The 20909-nt window shown below is 35.3% G+C and overlaps 1 protein-coding gene across 1 annotated transcript; it reads right to left on the reverse strand.

The window, feature by feature from the left end:
* Positions 1–493: 493 nt before the first annotated feature.
* Positions 494–11686, reverse strand: LOC103723229 (sodium/hydrogen exchanger 1-like). The gene is made up of 14 exons (XM_008814079.5): positions 11060–11686; positions 10846–10964; positions 8202–8299; positions 6889–6948; positions 6719–6765; positions 6440–6634; positions 6275–6321; positions 5941–6007; positions 5726–5826; positions 5483–5584; positions 2936–3074; positions 2796–2858; positions 1883–1966; positions 494–1228 (listed from the first exon to the last, which is right to left on the reverse strand). The coding sequence occupies exons 1-14, from the start codon at positions 11234–11236 to the stop codon at positions 899–901; spliced, it is 1629 nt and encodes a 542-aa protein (XP_008812301.1). The 5' UTR covers positions 11237–11686; the 3' UTR covers positions 494–898.
* Positions 11687–20909: the final 9223 nt, after the last annotated feature.

Raw genomic sequence — 20909 nt, forward strand, 5'->3', positions numbered from 1 at the left:
CATAAGTTAAGGGGAAAAAAAAACATTACATAAAAGATAGCTAAGCCCAAAACAGAACTATAATATTCTCTGCCCACTGCAGAGTATACCATTAGAAGGAAATCATTTCATAGTATTTTTCATATATCGTATTCAAGAGTACTCATTTTGAAAAACCATTAAACTCTTCTCATAGATTGGATGAGCCTCCCTGTTTTTGTTGTTTCTTTTACTCAAAAAATGAAATAGCATCATTTCTCTAGCTTTCTGTTAAAAAATAGGAAAGAAAAATAAAAGAGAGGGTTAAACATATTAAAAAGAATCTCCATAAAATCAGACTTTCATACTAGGGGATTCCTAATATATCAATTACGATACTATAAATTTGAGAATATCAGCGGTAATCAACGAGAAGGGACACTGGCAATTCAGAAGCTGGCCAGAGTGATCTGCTTTATAGCACAAGAAGCATTCCAATTTTCTGAACTGATACAGAATATTTAGCATGTAAAACTGAAGAAAGAAAGCCTGCAATGTTTTTGTATAATCACTATGCCTCTGAATGTGTTTTCTTTTTTGCTCCCTCCAAAGAAATACTGATACAACAGGAAAACCCCTATTCATAGATCACTATAGATTAAGGCACAAAGCCGCCCCATGTTACAAAAAATTTGAAAACAAGCATGTTAGTCCTCTCTCAGAACTGCGTCAAATGGTGCTACAAATACACAGGCAAGGAGATAAATTACAGACCAAGATAGAATACAGCACTCGACCTTTCTACGCAAAATCCTTTCAAAGCCCAATGAATACCATGACCAGGCGCTACCTTGATAGGCATATAACCAAAAGCAATCAAACCAAAGAATAAAATGGTTTTCTTTAGTTCTCTCTTTTCTATCTTCCCTTTCTTTTTGCCTCATTCCGATCCATGGAGGCTTTGTTCTGTGGGCGAACCAGGCACAAAAGGAACAAAACCTCGCCCACCAAACACCGGGCGCATGAACGCATCATCAAACTTGCGCCAATAGTAGTGAACTGTGTGACTTGGCTTGCTAAGGAGCATTCGGAGGCTACTTGGCCGTTCAACAATTAGTCCTCCAGCTTCAAGTTGTGATTCCTGTCCATTTGGAAGGAGTGCGGAGAGGAGAGATTTTGGAGTTGAGGGCTCCGAGGACATGCTGCCGGAATGCTTTCCACCAGAAGGCAGCAAGAGCCTTATCAGAGGCTTTGTCATCAACCCGAACACCTGAGGCAGCACCAAAATGATCAAAACAATCAGGATATCACCAAAACTTTTTAAGAAAAATGTGAGCGAATTACGAATACAATGTATGCAGTTTCCTACAGTGATGAAATTCAATAAAGGACACGTCTGATTAATTTTTCTCTAAAGTGATAACTTATAATTGTCACAGCCTAGTAAGTTCTGAATAGAGACATTGGAACCATGTGAAACATAAACAAGCAAGAAAGAACATGTTTAAATACAACAGAACTGATGAATTCCATATTGGTGCCAAACAGTAAGTGCTCAAGTCTCCCTGCTGGCATAACATATCCTTCCAGTTGTCAAAAAAATTCAGACTATTCTACTCTTAATTTATGCAGCTGCTTCATGATAAGAGAGGAATTTATCAAATTGATATATCTCTATCTTTTAAAAAAAGAGCTACAACTGAGCAGAAACTTATGTGTCATGCCAGCAGGGAGACTTGAGCACAGTTCTCTAACTTGCTATAATGATACTGTTCAACATCCGAAAGGTCATAAATACTTGTTTTCTTTTTGGTAAAATTCATACAAATTTTTTGACACTCGCCACTCCAATTTTATTTAGTGATATACATCGTTGAGTACAGAACCAATGGTATGCATCTGTGGAGGCAATTAGATATCTTACCACAGTGCTAAAGAGGACAACCGATATAGTGCTGGTGATCATCATCGCATTACCTCGCAGTTGTGTATGGCCAGATCTTGTAAACTGCAAATGTTCATTAAAATGTGTCATTTATTAAGAAGGAGAAAACTTATCGAGCTAGAGCATTACAAAAGTGGCAAAGGATAATGATCATATAATTTAGAAAATGCACCTCCCAACGAATAACAACAGAAACATAAAAAGAACTGGGTAGTGCCCCAGTTGTCGTATCTATTCACTCCTTGGAGGGAGGAGGCTTTGGGCTCAAGTCTTGGATCACAAATTCACAAGCATCTTGGTGTGGGTAATTTACCTTGGGTGGGCCTTCCCTCTTCCTCCGTCTAACTCAAAAAAAAAAGACAAAATATTTTGAGGAAAACAATTTTTGGGCTACTTCCCTTAGAGTAGTTAGGTTGTTCATCTGGTTATGGACTCGGATAATTTCAAGGATATATAAATCAATATGTTTTCATATGGACTTGGCTCGCAAGTTTAATCCATTTTGGGAAAAAATAACTAACGATGAAGACTGACGTTATGTCAAAGAACTTTGCCTTCCAATTTAACTCAGGTTTGTTTTCAAAAATAAATAATAGACTATTTTGTTGTTACAACGTTGAAAGTACATGCTTTGCTGCTGATATTGGAAAAATAAAAAGAAGGTGATAATTCCTCAAGTGACAACCCACCTATCAAACAAATGATCAACTCTTACTGTTTGATCTTTTGGAAACAAAATGACAAACACTTGCTAAATAAATAATCATGTCTCAGAATGCATAATTGACCATATGAAAAAGTAATGGGATATGTGGGTGACAATAATATTAATTAAAAATTTCAAATTTAACTAAAAATAAAGATTCAAATCTTAATGAACTTTAAATATAACCTGATTGTAAGCTAGTGCAATTGACACTGCACCTCTCATAAGACCTGCCCACCATATTGTAATCTGTCAAAGAAAATGCATGAATATATGTTAATACTGGTTTAAAACAAATGTGGCAACCATAAATATTGAACACCCACTTGCTGCTTAAAGGATATTTTTTCAATTGGAGACTTCTTTGTCAAGTTGGACAGAAAAGAGAGTGGGAAAACAAAAGCAGCTCTTCCAACCAAAACCAAGCCTAGTAGAATTGAACTAACACCAATTGATTTTCCAGGGCTGCAAAGGAGAACAACATGTTAGTTACAAAAATAATTTGATCCTGTTGCATGAGAGAGAAGGCATGCTATGACTATTCACATGACCTCACATATAAAAATGCCAAAAAGTTATATATAACTCATGTATTAACATCCATAAATTCAACAATAACATGAGGTTATCTCCAATGACCTTGTTGTTTTAGCCTACTTAATATTATTAAATGAATCCATTTTACCGTGAGATTATTGTTTCCTTTCGATGTAAAAGTTGGATGACCCTTCAGAATTTTCTGAACAGGATCAAAGTAAGATAAATTGACTGCACATGCTATTCAAATAATTTCATGGATCTGCTCCTGCCATTTTATACTACAGTGTTGATGGGCAGTCATATAATAACTGAGAGTAATATGATCTGCTCGACTAGATAATTGCTAAGTGAGAGCCAAAACTTAAAAACAACATCAAAAGCAAGATATTTGAAAATGAACCAAGGAATTCCATAAGGTTGCAAAGTAGTTTTAATTAATATGATGCCACTGAATAGACTTATGAGGAAATGGAAGATATTGAAAATTGCATCTGATGCAACAATGAGGGCAGATGGTGACTGGATCCAGCCTATTACAGGGGCTTCTTTATGGTCAAAGGTAGTCCCAACCAGCATGAGGTGAGAATGGAAAGCCGGAAGATATAATTGTAACCCCAAAGGGCTAAAAATGCTAAAGAAGAGTGCACAAGAGTGCCAGACTTATGAGACCAAAGGTTGATTAAGCATCAAGCTATATGGACCACATAGGACTTGTTAGAATCAGAGAGAGAGAGAGAGAGAGAGAGTCGTGATGCATATGAATCCTAAGGGTCATTGACTCAATAATAGCCTTCTAGGCTAGGGTCAGGATTTAGAGGGCTGTGGAAGTCTCTTCATGATGATGATGGTTTACATAGATAAAGCATGGACAACTGAAAGGCTAAGATAGATTGCATGAAATCAATGGGTGTTCTAAACCTTTTTTTGTCAATAAATGAAATCTTTTAGACTCTCCAGCTATAAAATATAGATACAAATACAACATATGGTGAATATGGTGATATTAATATTGAACAAGTAGGATATGACACGACGAGCATACAAAATATGTATATTGTTAAATATATGTGAGAAGGTATTTGTAAAGCATTCTGGGTTATCAAAATAACATGGTCCATACTTATACACTAGCATTAACATTCACAAACTCCATCATTTGGTTATCATTCAAAATAATTGGGCAACATCCTTACCCTATACAATAATATCAACATTGCAAACTTCAAAATTAATCATTCATCATTAAAAGGCCAACATTCAAATATATTCATATACACACAATGTATGAATATAATAAGCAAATCAGGTATATATCTAAATTTTGGAATTTTGAAAAATACCATACTCAAAATAAGTATTCATTCCAATATATATCCTAGAAGTATCCAACAAGTAGTAGTGTTCAACATGATAGTACATGCAACAGTATTCATGCTTTCTAGTTCTCCAAATGATCATTTTTTGTCACATGTTTAGAAATTTCTTAAGGCAGAGGTTTTTCCTTGAACTAAACTAGATGGGGGATGAATATAAATCACTAATGTTTCCCAAGTTATGTGAAGAGACATTGCACAGGATGTGTCAAGAGAAAGATCGGCAATTTGAACTATATTAAGCTCAAATAAGCATGTACCAGCCCAAAATTGAGCTGTTCATTTTTCAATTTGGTTCATTTGCAGCCTAACCCTCCTTGACCCATGGCAGCCCTCATAATTGGCTCTATATTGTGCATATGTAAGTCCGATTTACAATTTCAAAAATATGTGAAAATAGTGATAATGTAAAGTAGGAATAAAAACAAGATCCCTACTTCACAGCAGACAAGCGGTGTATGAACTGACAGGTCCTATATCATTGCTCTGCAACTCCTTCGAAAGGTAAGATTAGTCTCATCCACATCCCTCACAATATTATATTACTAAGCTCTAATAGAATAGAATCTAAAGAAAACTCTCTCATACAATAAGTATAATATACAGCATGAGAACCTTCTTGTAACCAATATGTGTTTAACGTTACAGGTACAAGTATCTATGCATCCAAACCTACAAACTATATCGTAGGGTGATAAAGTTGGAGTTTTTAAATGCATATAACAGGACATCTTCAGCAGCAGTACTAAGCTACAACACATAACATGCAGACCTCTCTCATTTAAAGCGATATTTTACCATGATACAACAGAATATTTTTTTAAAAACAAAAAAAAAGAGAAAGAAGTTAATGTGGCCAACATTTGCAAATTCTCAGAAATATTTTCAGGCACACACTCTATTCTGTTCTCGGAATGATGGATGTTCAAAAAAATATCCAGAATGTTATATATCTTGTACCTGTCACTGACACATTTCCACTTTTCAATGTCCAATGCATCCATTCCAACATAAAGGAAGAGAAAAATCTCAGAGATAAATGACAAGGTTGCAAAAGCATGCCTGCAAAAGTCAGCAAGTTGGAGAGGGAGAGGTTAAAAAGAAGATTAGTATAATAAGTTGTATTGACTAAACATGGAAATTGAAGATTAACATGAAAAGCAGCTACTCCATCATTTAGGGGCATTTTAAAAACCAACATACTTTGTGGTAACTCTCGAGCTCTCTGTCACATTATGCCAGGTATAGTGTGACATTACTATCCCACAGAAGAATACTGTCAGAATGCCACTCAAATCTAACAACTGCAACACGAATCAAAGCCTTCAGAATATATTCAGCTTAAGATAACAACAGCATTAAGCATTAGAGTTTATGGAAGTAAAAAGTAGGATCTAAACAGTCAAGAAGAATCTCACCTCAGCCAGCATATAGGAAAGGTAAGCCATCAGCATCATAAGAGAAACTTCACGATCGGTAGAATGCCTGGAATTTAAAATTATATCAGCAGTGGTATCTTATACAACAAAACTTCAAAAGATGTTGATTTTGATCATTCACATCACACTGCAACAGCAGTAATTAGTTAAGAACTGCTAAAATCAACTCAATTAAGAATTACCAAGACTAAAATGATAATAAAGAAAACATCATTTTACCTCTCCAATTTTGTCACAAAAAGAAAAGAACATTTTTTATACATAAAACTATGCAGCAGAAGACAGTTAAGAAACATTAAGTCCATAGACGAACCTTCCCATGTACAATTTTTTGATGATGTATGCACTAAGCAATCCAGTCTGAAAACAAAAAACAAAGTGATACCATATAATATACCCCAATCTTTTATGTAAGAAGAGGAAGGAAAGAGTATATTCTCTGTAAACTCTCTAGGTAATATAAATAGAATGTACTTACAAATGCTCCGAGGAAGGTGCTGAACAAAAATAAGTAAAAGAAGTTTCCCACAAACTTCAATACAATAATGGCGTCAATGTGGACGAGATCAAAATTCTGGATTGCATTGAAAAGTACAACTGATGTGGCATCATTCACCACACCTTCACCAAAGACCAAGCTATATAGTAAAGGCGTCTCATCCTGGTTAAGAACCTGTTCTAGGAGCAAAAAACAGTTTTAGTGTACTAAATTCTTATATGCTCAAGCAAAAGCATAAAGCAGGAAGTTTGTTTATACCTGCAAGGTACAGACAGAATCTGTTGCAGAAAAGATTGCCCCAATTGCTGAAATTACAGAAATATGAATAGCAATGAGGACCCAAAGATAACAGAGTAGCAAGATGAGAGCTTACTGTATGGGAAACTAAGAAATGAAGAAAGAGAAAATATGGTCATAAAAAACTCTACCCAGAAAATCTCCAATGTCTAGTGAACCAATATCCATTCTTCTGAAAAATCCAACAGCTCCTGTGTTGAGCATCAGAGTCAACCAAATGGTAAACAGAAAACATGTAAATCTAGAAAAGAGAGAAAAACAAAGAAAAGGAAAATTATTAGGTCAAACAACTCCTATGAAGAGAGGACTATTCATCATGGAGACAGGTGCTAAAAGAGTTATGCATTTTTCTTATCCTTTATTCTAATTAATCTGCAAGTCACATTGAAATCACACATCATATACAACTGATTGGCAATCATGCTGATAATCTAAGTAGTTGAAATGGTCTATAAATTTTTCATTTATGAATGACTAAATAACAGGATTACGACGTCAGTCATTTCCTTACTTAACAAAAGAGATATCTGCACCAATCATATTACTTTGTATGGCTGCTAGCATTTCTATGTTTCTTGTAAACCATATTGTAAAGGGTGACATCGACAATGGATGTTATTGATATATAATATACTACAACCAACATCTAATTTCAGGACAAAGTTGCAAGTAACCAATCTTTAACATCCAAAATTCATCTAAAAAAGTTTAATTTTTTCTGTAAACTTTTAACTTTTCTCGGATATGTTATACTTATGTTAGTTTACATATAGTTGAATGTTTGCATCCACTCGGGGGCAGTTCATGGCATAAGAGACAGTAAACAACCTCATATCAGTTCCTGGCATACTTGGCCTGGATACTACAACAACTGGCATTGAACCTAGGTTGGAAGCCTTTCTGTAAATCTAATCGCAGGCATGCAGCATTTTGTTATGAACTCTCAGAATTATCCTGAAACTATTCTTAACAAAACTTGCCTCAGTGTGCCGTGTTTTATGAAATTTGTATGTCAATCCTATGTGCTCCTTCAACAGAGCCAAAGGGTTTTGACAAGCATTGCAGTACTCAATTTGCTTGGCCTATCACAAAGTCAACAGCAATATTCAGATATGCAATAACCAACACTATGTACTCCAAACTGCAGATTCTTATATTAAAGGACCAAATACACCTGCCTATGAGATAAAGCCACAGAATATGATGCAGGTATGAAATATATCTTCAACAAGTGCTATAAAATTGGATCTGAAACTCGAAAAGTTTAGTTTCAGCATATTTGTTTAGCAGTTTGAATCTAAAAACCAATTGCTTGACCAAATGATATCTGCAGATTTTTGGTTATCATGAGATAAACAATTCTGCACCTAGAATTCATTCTGATAACTTGGACTCAGGAGTCTGTAAAAGGTATTGCTTATAAATACCAAAAAGAATTGCTTACCAAGAGAAATAATGGAGAAGGATATTAATGTCCCAACCGCACCAAACAGTATGATAGTCATGAAGTTGCGGAAAAATTGTTTCTTTTTTACTTGGAACCTGGAACAAAAGAATAAGCAAACAATCAAGGTCTAGCATGAAACCATCAATCATTGTTCAATTAAAAAGTTAGTTATTCCTAGATTTTGAAGAACTTGGGCTCAGCATGCAAGGCAAAAGAATTTTTCAAGATGAAAGAATGAATTAGGGTTAGTTTTGTGGAAAAATCCAAAAACTTAATGAATAAGCAAATGCTCTCAAACTGAGCAAGGCTGTCTGTGTGATATTGATATGAACAAGATTCAATTTTCCTCTCTTTCATGCTATAGAAAACTGAAGTTTCATATGCACTAACTGAAACAGAAAGAATACAATTACTGTTATTTTGTTGGTTATTAGCAATTATGAGGACGAAATGCTACTCCTTTTCCAAAACTGTAAATATGTTTAGAGGTGGCCTGACTTATTGCTGATGTACTAGAACAACATGGAATTTTTAGATATAACCATTTGTCCAAGAATGGAGCTCATCTTGATGTGGGATTGTGGGTGGACTGTTTGTTCCAATGTTTCGGCTTTATAATTTTTTCATGAAGTAACCTTTGCTGCTGGCAAGCTCACATTTTGTATTATACCTTTATCCTTTTTATTTTTGAAAAAATTATTTTTATCTTGATAATTATTTAGAATCCGGAACAAGGTCTGTCGTACCGCTCCATACCACCCAATATGGGGTGTACCATACCATACCATACCAGGAGAAAACCGGCACAAAATACATATTCAAGTCGGTACAAGCCCTACTGAGGCATACCGACCTGTACCAAGGCATACCGAGATGCGTACCAGTCCATACTGAGGCATACCGTAATGAAAATTGAGAAAATAAATAAGCAAACTATTTCGGCACAGAGATATACCGTACCGTACCATACCAAACTAATAATGTGCCGACCCCGTACCGAGATTGTGGACCTTGAGATGAACTTAGTTGTTTAGGACTTAGTGGGATTGTAGGTTAACTTTTTTAGAGCTTTAGTTGTTTGAAACTTTGTAAATTGCTCCAAATTAAATTATTTTGTCATCCTATTTATGCATAAGTCCTTCAATAGGTATGTGGAATCATTACATGAGAAAAGATATAACTGTGCAATATGCTAATTCTGTTGAAGTAACTTCAAAAGGCCACAAATGCCAGCAAGTGTTTACTTCATCTTCACATATAGAATATGTTATCATTTTACAAAGAACTGATGGTCAATAGTACAATACTAGAATTGTTTTTTTAACTAGCCATTATTAATAACTAATAATATGCTGCAGAACCTAGATCAGGACCAATACAGAATGCTGTCTAAAAGGAAACTATAAGCCACTCAATAACCCTGTTAACATAGGAGACTAGCAGACTTGCAGGCACCAAGTAAACTAGATTCACAGCCATCCTTCACTAAGCTCCAAGAGCAAGAAACTAGCTTACATGCTGTGCACCCAGCTGCAGTCATTTCCACATATTAAGACATAAATATTAGCTCAAAATTTTCATCTCTCCCCATATGGTAAGTGCCATGGCCTATTGTTTAATTCCTTAAAATGTCTAAAGCATCTCTATCATCTTTTTACCATTAGTAGGCTCCACCCAGATTTTTTATACATCTGTATATTAGTGTCATGCTCTTGAGACTCAGCTTGTTAGGATGCCTACAGCATCTCCATCATCTTATTATCACCGGCAAGAACTATTCCTCTAATAGAAACACTAAAGAACACAAAGTGGCCATCTCTGATCCTCAAGGCCCAGTCTCTAATAATTGCTTGACTGCATCTTCTTAATTAAGTTACACCATTTCATGCTGTCAAAAGACTTCATACCTCTGACATCTCCTTCTGGGGGCAATAAACTTCAAAAAGTAATCACAAAAACCTAACCTCACACTTAACAGTATCGGAACGACTGTTCACACTAACTGCCAAGTTTCTCTCTGCAGCAATTTCGACCACAACCATTACCATAACTATTTCTGTTCAGCTGTATGAACAACTGAATTCGCAGCACATGAAACTCGCCCTGACAAAGTAAACTCATTTCAGATATAAACCTTTAGTTCCTGTTCTTTTCTATAACTCTGTTCCAGAGTTATCAAAACAACAATATCGATCTACTAGATAGCAATGCCCTCTCCTGCCATATGGCTCCTTCATTTATGAAAATCCATGATGATCAGGTCCTCAGGCATATGAATGCGATCATCTGCTGATGAATAACTACCAAGGAAATTAACTGTATTAATCCAATCCCATCTGTCACACACAAAAATTGATGCTCACAGTAAAACAAAAAATGAGGAGAAGGGGAAAAAATAGATACATTTTACCTTGTCCATTCATTATGATTTGGGAATCAAAGCACAAATTCATAAATTGATAGACCGCATGCGGTGCCTCAATTTTCAGGGAAAAGAAAAGTTAAAGCAAACAAAAGGACAAAAACCATATAGAGTGAAAAAAAGAAAGACACACATAACCTAAAGATGAAAAAGATCTAAAAGAACACTTGATAAAACCAACATATATTAAGAAAAGCGAAAAATTTCAAGAAAAATTACCCAGCATTGAATATAATCGGCGGGAGAAGGTAGATGAAGAAGAGGTCCTCGCTGAAGACGAGGATGTGAGAGCTCTTCCCCTTGGTCGTCAGCAGGATGACCACCCCTGTGCACAGCCCCTGCAACACAAGAACCGGTCAAATTGGAACCCGTTGCCGGAAATGTGACCAAAGATCGAAACTTTATCGCAGGGGAGCGGCGGCGAAGAACTCACGATACCGAGGGCGGTGATGGACTCGTTCATCCATCGGTTCTCCTCGAGAAGGTGGCCGATGACGATGCAGGTGCAGAGCAGCGCCACGAAGAGGTTGATGGACACCACGGAGGTGTGGTCGGACGTCGACGACAAGATCCCCAGCCGCACCAGATGAGCCCCGAGATCGAACGCCATGGCTGGTTCTCTCTATCTCTCTCTCTCCCTCTCTCCTCGCCCCCTCCACCCCACACGGCTTCGCCCACTCTCTCTCTCTCTCTCTCTCTCTCTCTCACCTACACCCCACCTCTTTCTCCGCGAAGAAGATCAAAAAATGGGAGAAACAATAGCAGAATTGAAGGGAGCCGGATGTTCTACGTCTCCGGGGAGTCCATGCCAGAGACCTTGGCTCCCAATCCTCCGAATTCGGTCTCTAAATCGGGAAAGAATCAGAAAAAAAATGGCTTTTTTGCTCAAATTTGGAGCCAAAAAAAGGCCGCTTTTTGTTAGCGCAGACTTCGCGAGAAACACCAAACAACCCGAAGTTTGGGGGATTTTGAGAGAGAGAGAGAGTGTGAGAAATAGATAGATTTCGTTTCGCTCTGACCTCTCTCTCCGTAAATATTTTGTTCGAATGAGAGGGAGGCTGGCGGGTATATATCAGGGTGAGCGGTATATACGATGGGACTTGGGAAGCAAGGGCACGTGGCATGCTTTTACTGGTGGGATAGGGTGTTTGGTGTGTTGGAAGATGGAGCGGAAACCTGGCACATGTATCCAACTGTCCTCCAACCAGGCAGCGCGTGCAAGTGCGCTGTCTGAGTAAAGAAATCTAAGGTGCCCACGTCCGCATAGAAATGCATGTGGATAGGCGGCTGGGGTCCCCCTCGGCCGTCTAAAGGTGGCGAGCACTGAGAGCTAGAAATGTTTTAATTATAAAACATGTTTTAACATGTTGAAAAACTTTGTTATATGATTATCTTTATTATATGGTGAAATTATGTTATGGTTCACTTGTTATGTATGGTGCATGCTGAAAAACTTCTATGTTTCTTTCGTTACAAAATTTCCGAATAAATTTTTGGATAATTCTAATTCTTTCATCTCAGAAGAAGATATTTAGAAGAAAAAAATAAAAAACTAATTCGTGCTTAATAGTTGTTTTTTTAATCAGTGGTTGTTACTCATAATAGATGTTAATATTGATCTTTTCACTATTTACATAATAAAATATAATTTTTACAAGTATAAAAAAAATATGATGAGTAAAATAATTATTCAGATATATAAATTACTTAAATCAATTGTCACTTTGTTTGTAAGCAATACCGTGCAACCATAAAAATCATATAAATCAAGAAAGTCTTTTGAAAGATGGGTGGTGACTAGCTAAGTTAACAATCATCGATACATCGATTATAATATTCAATATCATATTTTTCTTGAAAAATAGAATTAGCCAGATAAATTTACGGATAAAGAGATCTCACATAAGAGAAATTCTAGAAAAGTTTGCATCGTAGATTTCTTCATGTAGATGAGAGATCGCAAACCTTACCTTATCGGTTAAAAATGAGCAACGTATAAACATTAAATTCTTTATCCAATCCAAAGTTGACGGGTCAGGAATCCAAAGTTGAGCAACATAGCCGCCATCAGCATTGGATTCGAGAAGAACCCGGGTCTTGCTTGAACCTGATATAATGCTTCGTGGGCCAAAGTAGAGTCTACGTAACTCAGCCATGACGCTCAGACAGCAAACAGCAAGTGGAACTAAATTTATCTACCTTTTAATTAGAAGTCTAGCTACGTTTCTTCTACTCTGACTGCATATATTCTTTGGTGGAAGTTTCTTTGCTGGACACCAAGCAAACCCCGAGTGAGGGAGAGAGAGGCCTTTTGGAAGCAGGGAGGGACCAGTGACTCCCAAAGGGACCCGCCAACATATTTAAACACCATGGAATGCAAACATAAAGATGGCAAAGATCCTGGAAAAGTAGTCCATAGATACGTTTTCCAAAACATTAGGCGGTCTCTCAGAAAAGATTGAACGGTCCTGGCTTGCACCAGCCGTCTCTCAGTCAGCCCCGTCACCATCCCAAGAATTCGTGGGCAACTTCGTTTAGAACCCTCCGGAGCCACCCTGGGAAGTCCCAAAAACCTTGGTTCTTAATATCCAGCAACTCCGTTCTCTCTCTCTCTCTCTCTCTCTCTCTCTCTCTCTCTCTTTCTCGGCGATTTGGTAATAAGATGTCTCAAGGTATCAATTTATCAACATAATTTTCTCATATATCTCGATAAAACGACTAGAATTTTACAAACACTAATATGCAAATATCATGCAATATAGGGAGCGCCAATAAGTTGATGATGTCATTTTGTATTGATACAATAGACTTAGGTTCGATCTCACCCTCGATCTTCTATTCAGTCGATTGTCGCCCATCCTAATTCTCAAAAATATCTTTTCGAGAGAAGTGGCGGAGAGAGGTTCACCCTCATTGTAATTAATCGGATGCAAATTTTTATACATGCACCATCCAAGTCTTGCAACCTAGATCTTCTTGTTGCTAAAAAAAAAAAAAAAAAAAGGTGTGACCATTAGGATGACCTCAATTCACAACTCTCAAAAAATATTAGTTGATATAACTAACCAAAATGTCGGATAAATTAAATAAAAAATCCATGCACCTCCACTATTTTACTTGCTCAATTATCTATTCCGCATATATAATAGAAGAGTACAGCATCAGTGGTACCATATTAGATGGTAAAATTTTGGTTGGGGCAGGAATTGGGGGAAGGGGGAGAGTAGGGTGGATCCAGGGTAATGTTGTTACCTTCAGCATAACATTTCTCTTTAATTTATACTACATTAATGATTTTTTATGTATTGATATTGAAATGTAAAATGCCTACAAAGTTGTAATAAGATAAAAGAATTGGGTACAAAATCTTAGTTATAATTGTCTAAGTATAAATACTTGTAAATGCACCATTTAAGACTCAAACCAAGGTGGCTATTATCTTGATTCTGAAAAATGTATTTTTGAGAGGAGGGGATGGTGATCCGCCCATATTATAATTATTTAGGTGCACACACTTGGGAATGCATCATTTTAAACTCGAATCTAAAATATGTAGTAATTAAGCAAATTAAGAATTGTGGCCATTAAAATAAGCCCCAACTTAGAATTCTAATTTAAAAAAATGTTAGTTGACATAGATGTCTAAAATGCGAAATTAATTAAGTAAAGAGTTCTTGCAGCTTCGCTATTTTACTTGCTCAATCATGGTGTGTGCGCATGCTTTTGTTTGGAGGGGTTGCTGATTTTTTTTGAGGTAGGATTACGGTCTTTTACATAGTATTTATCTTTACTTTAAATTATGCTAGTCATTTATTATGTATTAATATCAAAATATATCTAAACCTATAAATTAGACCAGAAAATAAAAAATGAAATGTCATGCATATATTCTATAGCAAGATTTTAAATCTCGTAACTAGTGTTTTGGTTTCTCCGATAGAATGCGGCACCCTACTGTCCCGCCCTATTCTAATGGATCATCCTGTTAAAACATCCCAATAGATACACTCTCTCACCCTATCTTTTTTCCTTTATTTATTTATTTCTTTTTTATTTTTTATTTCCTTCTTGTTTTCCTTTCTTTCATTCCTTTTCTTCTTCCTTCATTTTTTTTTTTTTCTTCTTCTTTCTTTTTTGCTTCCCTTTTCTTCTCCCTTCATTCTTTTTTTTCTTTCTTTTTTCTTCTTCTTTTTTTTCCTTTCTTCCTTACTGCCTCCCCTTCTTTCTTTTTTCTTCTCTCTTCCTTTCTTAATTTCTTTTCTTTTTCTTCTTCCTTCACTCCTTCATTTTTCTTTTTCTTTCCTTTTTTTTTCTTTTTTTCCTCTACATAGATAGGTTCTAGTCCCAACCCTATCCTAGTCTCATTTCCTCACAAAAATAGAACAAGGCTATGGGATGCCCCAATGTATGTATATGTAAGAACCTACTACCCCTGTACTACTTGTATATCAAAAATTATATGATTTAGAGACTTCTAATATATGCGTCAAATGATCAGAAAAATATATTATTTTATATTGTTTAAACTGTCCAATTTTTTACCATTTAATATATAGGCTGTGAATTTTTAGATCATATATTTTTTAGTATATAAATAACTTAGAAGTACTAGATCACATCCAATAGCTCTTATCATTGTTATGAGACTCCTATCTTCCGATGTAGATATAATCGGATATGATTGAAGGTCCACTCAAGTGTAGCCCAGTCTATCTCTCTCTATATTATATATTATATATATAAAAAGAAGGAATTGAACTTGGTTATACTCAGATGGATTTCTACTTAGATCTAGTCAGATATATATTAGATGATAGGGGGTCCCACATCAATGATTCAAGCCGTAGAATGTGATCTACTTTTAAACTATTTATATACGTACAAAAAATCATATAATTTGGAGACCCACTAACCAATGCATCAAATGATAATATATATGTATATATAGTTTCACGTTATTTAGACTATCTAATTTTTTGACCACTTGATGCATAGCTCTAAATTATATGATTTTTTGTGCGTAAGTAGTTTACAGATAGCAGATTACATCTAACGGCTCGGATAATCGATATGAAATTTCATTATGCAAAATAGATCCGATCATGTTTGGGTGGAGATTTACTTAAATGTATGTATGCATGCATGCAGCTTCCCTTGGAGAAGAGGTGCCAGCCAGCTAAGCCAGCAATGGCTGGGCCGACATCTATGCAAAATAAAAACTAAGCCAAGGTAAAAACCATGCAAGACCAAAACTCAGTCCTACGTGCTCTCAGCAGTCCATTCACTAAACAAGCATGCGTCCAGCTAAACCATGTATATTTGGATGATCCGGACTCCGCCAACCCCAACGGACGAATCCATTCATGGAGAAAATTCAGGACCGATGTCATCATTTACAGTCGTGAAGTCAAAAAGCCAGGAAGCATGTCAGAATCTGCAGAGTTTTACCTTCGAGGGGACACAGACAGTGCATGACACCTGTGCTTGGCTTTCTATATTGTCCAGGAGACAAGAGTACAAGAACAAAGGCCAAGGAGGTGGAACACAATGGAGTACCAGGCGGGCTGTCATATTTTGGCATAGTTTTGGCTGCCCGTGTGGAAAGAGGACTTCCATGAACTCGAATACAAAGAGGAAGAACCCGACAAGATGCCCTCTTTGTGGCACTATGAATCTCTCTGTCGTGATCTGAATCCAAGCAGTGATGATGGTGTTACAACATCCTACCTCATGCTTCTCTCACTAAACTTTGGTGTGATTTACCAAAGATATATATATATATATATATATATATATATATATATATATATATATATATATATATATATATATATATATATATATATATATATATATATATATATATATATATATATATATATATATATATTTGCTACTATGCATGTGGTTCTGATGTGTGTAGTCGACAAGAGCAATAATTTTTTTGTTTGAGGAAAGAGTGATAATATTCTCCGAGTTATTAAAAATAGTAGTTATGTAAATGGTCAAATGATCAAATTACTGGGAAAGCTAATTTAGTGTTGAAAATTATCTAATTCATTGCTAGTCTTATAATTTAATCATGAATTACCTGTGATTAATTGAATAATAGAAGACTTGTGTGCTCCATGTTATGAGTGAGCTGGAGTTTCTACAATTATTATATTTTATTATTTCTTTTAGTTATCCAAGCTTTTTTTTCCTTCTTTTTTTAAGCTAACTGGATTCTTCTGGTTCTTTTGGAATGCCCGAAGTTTGCTACCTCGGTAATTCTTAGGCTGCCAATCTTGTGACTAAGGTTGAAGGCAGAAATGTGGTGCCATTTGTCGGCTTATAATTAACTTGGTTCAGTATTAAGGGCAGATTTTTCTCATATTTCTTCGCATGAATTTTCCATTGGATCATCGGTTGCTTTTAGATCTATGCAGAAAGATGAATAATGAGTTCATATCATCTTGAGATCCGTGCAAAGATAATTCAATAGTAGATTGGTGCGAAGGAAGATTGATCCTTCTTTAGCGCAAACTATACAGTCCCGATCCTTGGGTAGCAACACCAAATACATCGATGTCCTAAACCTGAATCAATTCATCAAAATTACAATTTTTTGAGGCCGACTCTTTAAATTAAGCTCTCGGTCCAAATCCAACCTTATTCATTTGGTCCAAATTCAGGCGCCTAATCTAGTTGACTCTGGCTAGGTCACAAGTGTCCACTTCTCATCTGATGGCTATTCGGAAGAAGCCAATTCATTTCAAAATTTTGCTTGGAGAATAAGCATGTGACAGCTCCCGTGAATGGCCATCACCATCCACTACTCTTAATCTCAAATGGCATCAAATTACTTCCATGACAGCCGAGTCATGATTCTGAAATTGATCACTATCTATGAACATACATATTTCTCGATCGTATGATCGTTTTTTTCGTTTGTTTGTTTGATAAAAGATATTTCCCGATCATATGTTATAAATCCCAGTTAAGCAACATCTTTGGAGTCTTGACAAACCAATGCTGCCAATCTATCCTTTCTAATACTAAAGAAAAATTGTAGCTTCCGTATCACTGATGTGTCTTGTTCTCCCTTATGTTGCTTTCAAAGGCTATAAAGTCTTAAGGTACGTAATCAAATTTTTGTTTTCTTCTCTATGATTTGTTATTGGAATATAAAATCTTCAAACAATATGCACATGGTTTCTATGATGCGGTTTTGGAAAAAAAATATATCATAAGTTATATGGTAAAATTATAGTGGACCATTGCATAGGTTTTGAAAAAAAAAAAAATTGTTGTTATAACATGGTTTTATTTGAAGGCCATTATTAGCACTCATGAATTATAACCCTTTCTAACAATATAAAAACTACTTCATAGACATTTATATATTTCAATAACAGCAATCTTCGTTCAATATAATGATTTTAGCATACTTAAATAGTAAATGTAAATTTATGCTAACAATGATAGTGCTGCGTAATTGCCATCATGATGACATATATTGCCATTATAGTTAATAATCATAACATATAGATAATGGTCATCACTTATAGGTCATCATATAAGTTTACAATGTATAATAGAGGTACCCCATAACCTTTATAACAATTGTCTTCATATTAACATAATTTTGATTTTAAAACATGGATAGGTGATATTAGTTATTATTATTTTCAGATAATGATGCAAAACATGGATTCATGTCAAGAGAACTTCTTATTTTAAATCGGTCGAAATATGGTCTTAGGAAAATACTATTTCTCTCTCACACCCATAGGCACCCCTACTCTATACAAGCAAAAGAGCACATGCATGGCCAAGAGACATCTTTTTAATATTTTACAAATTTGTATTTTAAATAGAGAAAATAAAGCCCTCCAATACCAACAACCATTGAGTTGGACTGACTAAGACATGGTCATGACTATATCCATTATGTATCTAAATTATGAAAGGCATGTGTCTCTGTAACCATTGGAAAAATATAAATTTTAAGTATTTGGATAACTCAATATAGATACAGAAATTTGTGTATATAATATGACAAAATTAGCAATTAGTCTTTTATATATATGTGAAGGTAAATTTAAATCCAAGTTCCTAATTGGCACAATCACCAAAACCTTTTTTGATTAGTTGACACCTTATTTAAAGCACCAAGTTCCTTGTTTTTGTTGTATGATTTCTACCTATTTGTATTCATATACAACATAAACAAATGTAAAGTTTTACCACTTCATACTATGTTTTTTTTTTATTCATTTGGAGCACAGGTTGATATATACTTTAGTAACTAATTGATATGCTTATCCATATTTGTGCATACTATGTCGGTGTACATATTTTCTATGCTTTTATGGAGAAATTATGGTATCAAGTGAAGCAAACTGCCTGCATTAATCATTAATCCATTGCTTGCCCAAATTTTTTATTGTATGTGGTAGTCATGGATTGGTGAAATGTGCAGTGATAAAGTTTTGGGTTCCAATTTCATTTCTTGAAGCAATCCAAGTTATGTAGCTCTTGTCTACGAATCTTTTTTTTAAGTATTACAAGAAAAACCTTAAAAAATTAAACAAAAAGGAAGAAGTTCGTGCCCTAAGAGGCGTTTGGTATGGGGTGATCATAATGTGGGTGGAGGTGATGAGATCACCGCACTTGGTTACACCATGGAGATTCTATGTGGAAGTGATCTCAAATCACCTCTATCCTTCAAATCACCGCCCAACCTAGGGATGAGATGTCTATCCTTGAGATTGAAAATCCAAGATCACCCTAGGACAGTGATCTGGGCAAAAAGTTCAGGACAAAAGTGCCCCTCAGTTTAACAAAAAAATTAGTATATCAATCTACCATTAATATGTTATATCGATATTATATATATGATATTATATTATATTAATTTCATATATATTATATTTATGATATATTATTATCATATTATTGTCATATTATTATTCAATGATAATTTTAAATTATAGTAGAAATATATTATTGTAATTTATATTTATATAATGAAAGTATTTAAAATCTTACTTCTAATTGCCTTATTTTTCTAATCAAAATAATTATTAGTATTACAATATATTATAAGTATAAATAAAAATATGAATTTTATAATGCTAATTAATATATCTTATAGGATTAATAATTTATAGTACTAATAAATATATATTGTTATAGAATATATTAATAATTAATATATAAATAAATATATTGATATTTTGTTATAACATATTTTATATGATTAATAAATATATATTTTTATGGAATATATCAGAAAAAATTTTGGTATTATATGATAAGTAATTTGGATTCTCGAGAAGAATTAAACAAGTTACTCGTGCATAACAAATGCAGCGATTTTAAACCATCAGAGATTAAATTACCTCATGATAAAGATCATGGATAATCTAAGATTATCTCAGTGATTTTATTTGGGTCACTAATTACTACCTTAATAGTTTTAATGATTAGTCGGCGAAATGATATGGATGGCTAAACCACCCAAAAAATATCTGAATCCTTTTAACAAATTAATAAGAAACGGAGGGGGAAAAGAAAAAGAAAAGGATCGAGCTCTCTCGTCCTCACGGGTGCGTACCTGCCCCTCCTCGCCTTCCAAGTTTCCGGTTTCCACTGCCTTTTGACCTATCAATGGATCAGCTACCGGACTCCCTCTACCACATGAAATAATAAGGCACTTGTTTTGCTTCCACGTATACAAACTATAGCTTGGAGTTCTGCGTAGATGCCATGTGGCGGCTTCTGAGAAACTTGTACATTACTTGGCCGCGGAACAAAACTATCGGACCCTTTAGATTGGAAAAGGAGAGGCGGATACCACGCACCTAAAGAGCGCCGCTTTGCAGTCGTAGTTGTCGTCCGCGTGAACGCGAAAATGGGAGACCGGGAAGAGAGGAAAAGGATGTGCACGGCAAAGTTCAATACTCATGGGAATCTCTCTCTCCCTCTCTCTCTCATTCTTTTCCAGTTTTTCTCACTGCATTAAACTTTGTAAAAGCTCATCACATTGTAAGAAGCCAACTTTGGGGTTTGGAGGCAAGTCACTGTGAGCATGTGAGGTCATGGGATGGGGCAGCTAATTGATATCTAAAGAGCTATCCCCCATGAGAAAGCTTAATAAGTAGGTAGCAGTAGTTTTCTTTCTTTCTTTCTTCTTTTTTTTTTTCTTTTAGACGAATTATAAAAATCTAGCATGAATACACCCTAAGAAGTCGAAAAACAAAATATCTTAGAAAGAAGGTGGCAAGATTGCACCACTA

The sequence above is a fragment of the Phoenix dactylifera genome, chromosome 8, assembly GCF_051530095.1.
Source record: "Phoenix dactylifera cultivar Ajwa chromosome 8, Ajwa_hap1_PhDact_Kaust_v1.1, whole genome shotgun sequence".
Lineage (NCBI taxonomy): Eukaryota > Viridiplantae > Streptophyta > Magnoliopsida > Arecales > Arecaceae > Phoenix > Phoenix dactylifera.

What these genes read in the sequence shown, in the direction of transcription:
- LOC103723229 (XM_008814079.5), bottom strand. Translation starts at nt 11,236, where the DNA reads ATGGCGTTCGATCTCGGGGCTCATCTGGTGCGGCTGGGGATCTTGTCG. An exon ending in CCGATTATATTCAATGCTGG is followed by an intron (nt 8,300 to 10,845) that starts GTAATTTTTCTT and finishes CTTTTGTTCCAG; the next exon opens with GTTCCAAGTAAAAAAGAAAC. An exon ending in AAAAAATTGTACATGGGAAG is followed by an intron (nt 6,008 to 6,274) that starts GTTCGTCTATGG and finishes TTTAAATTCCAG; the next exon opens with GCATTCTACCGATCGTGAAG.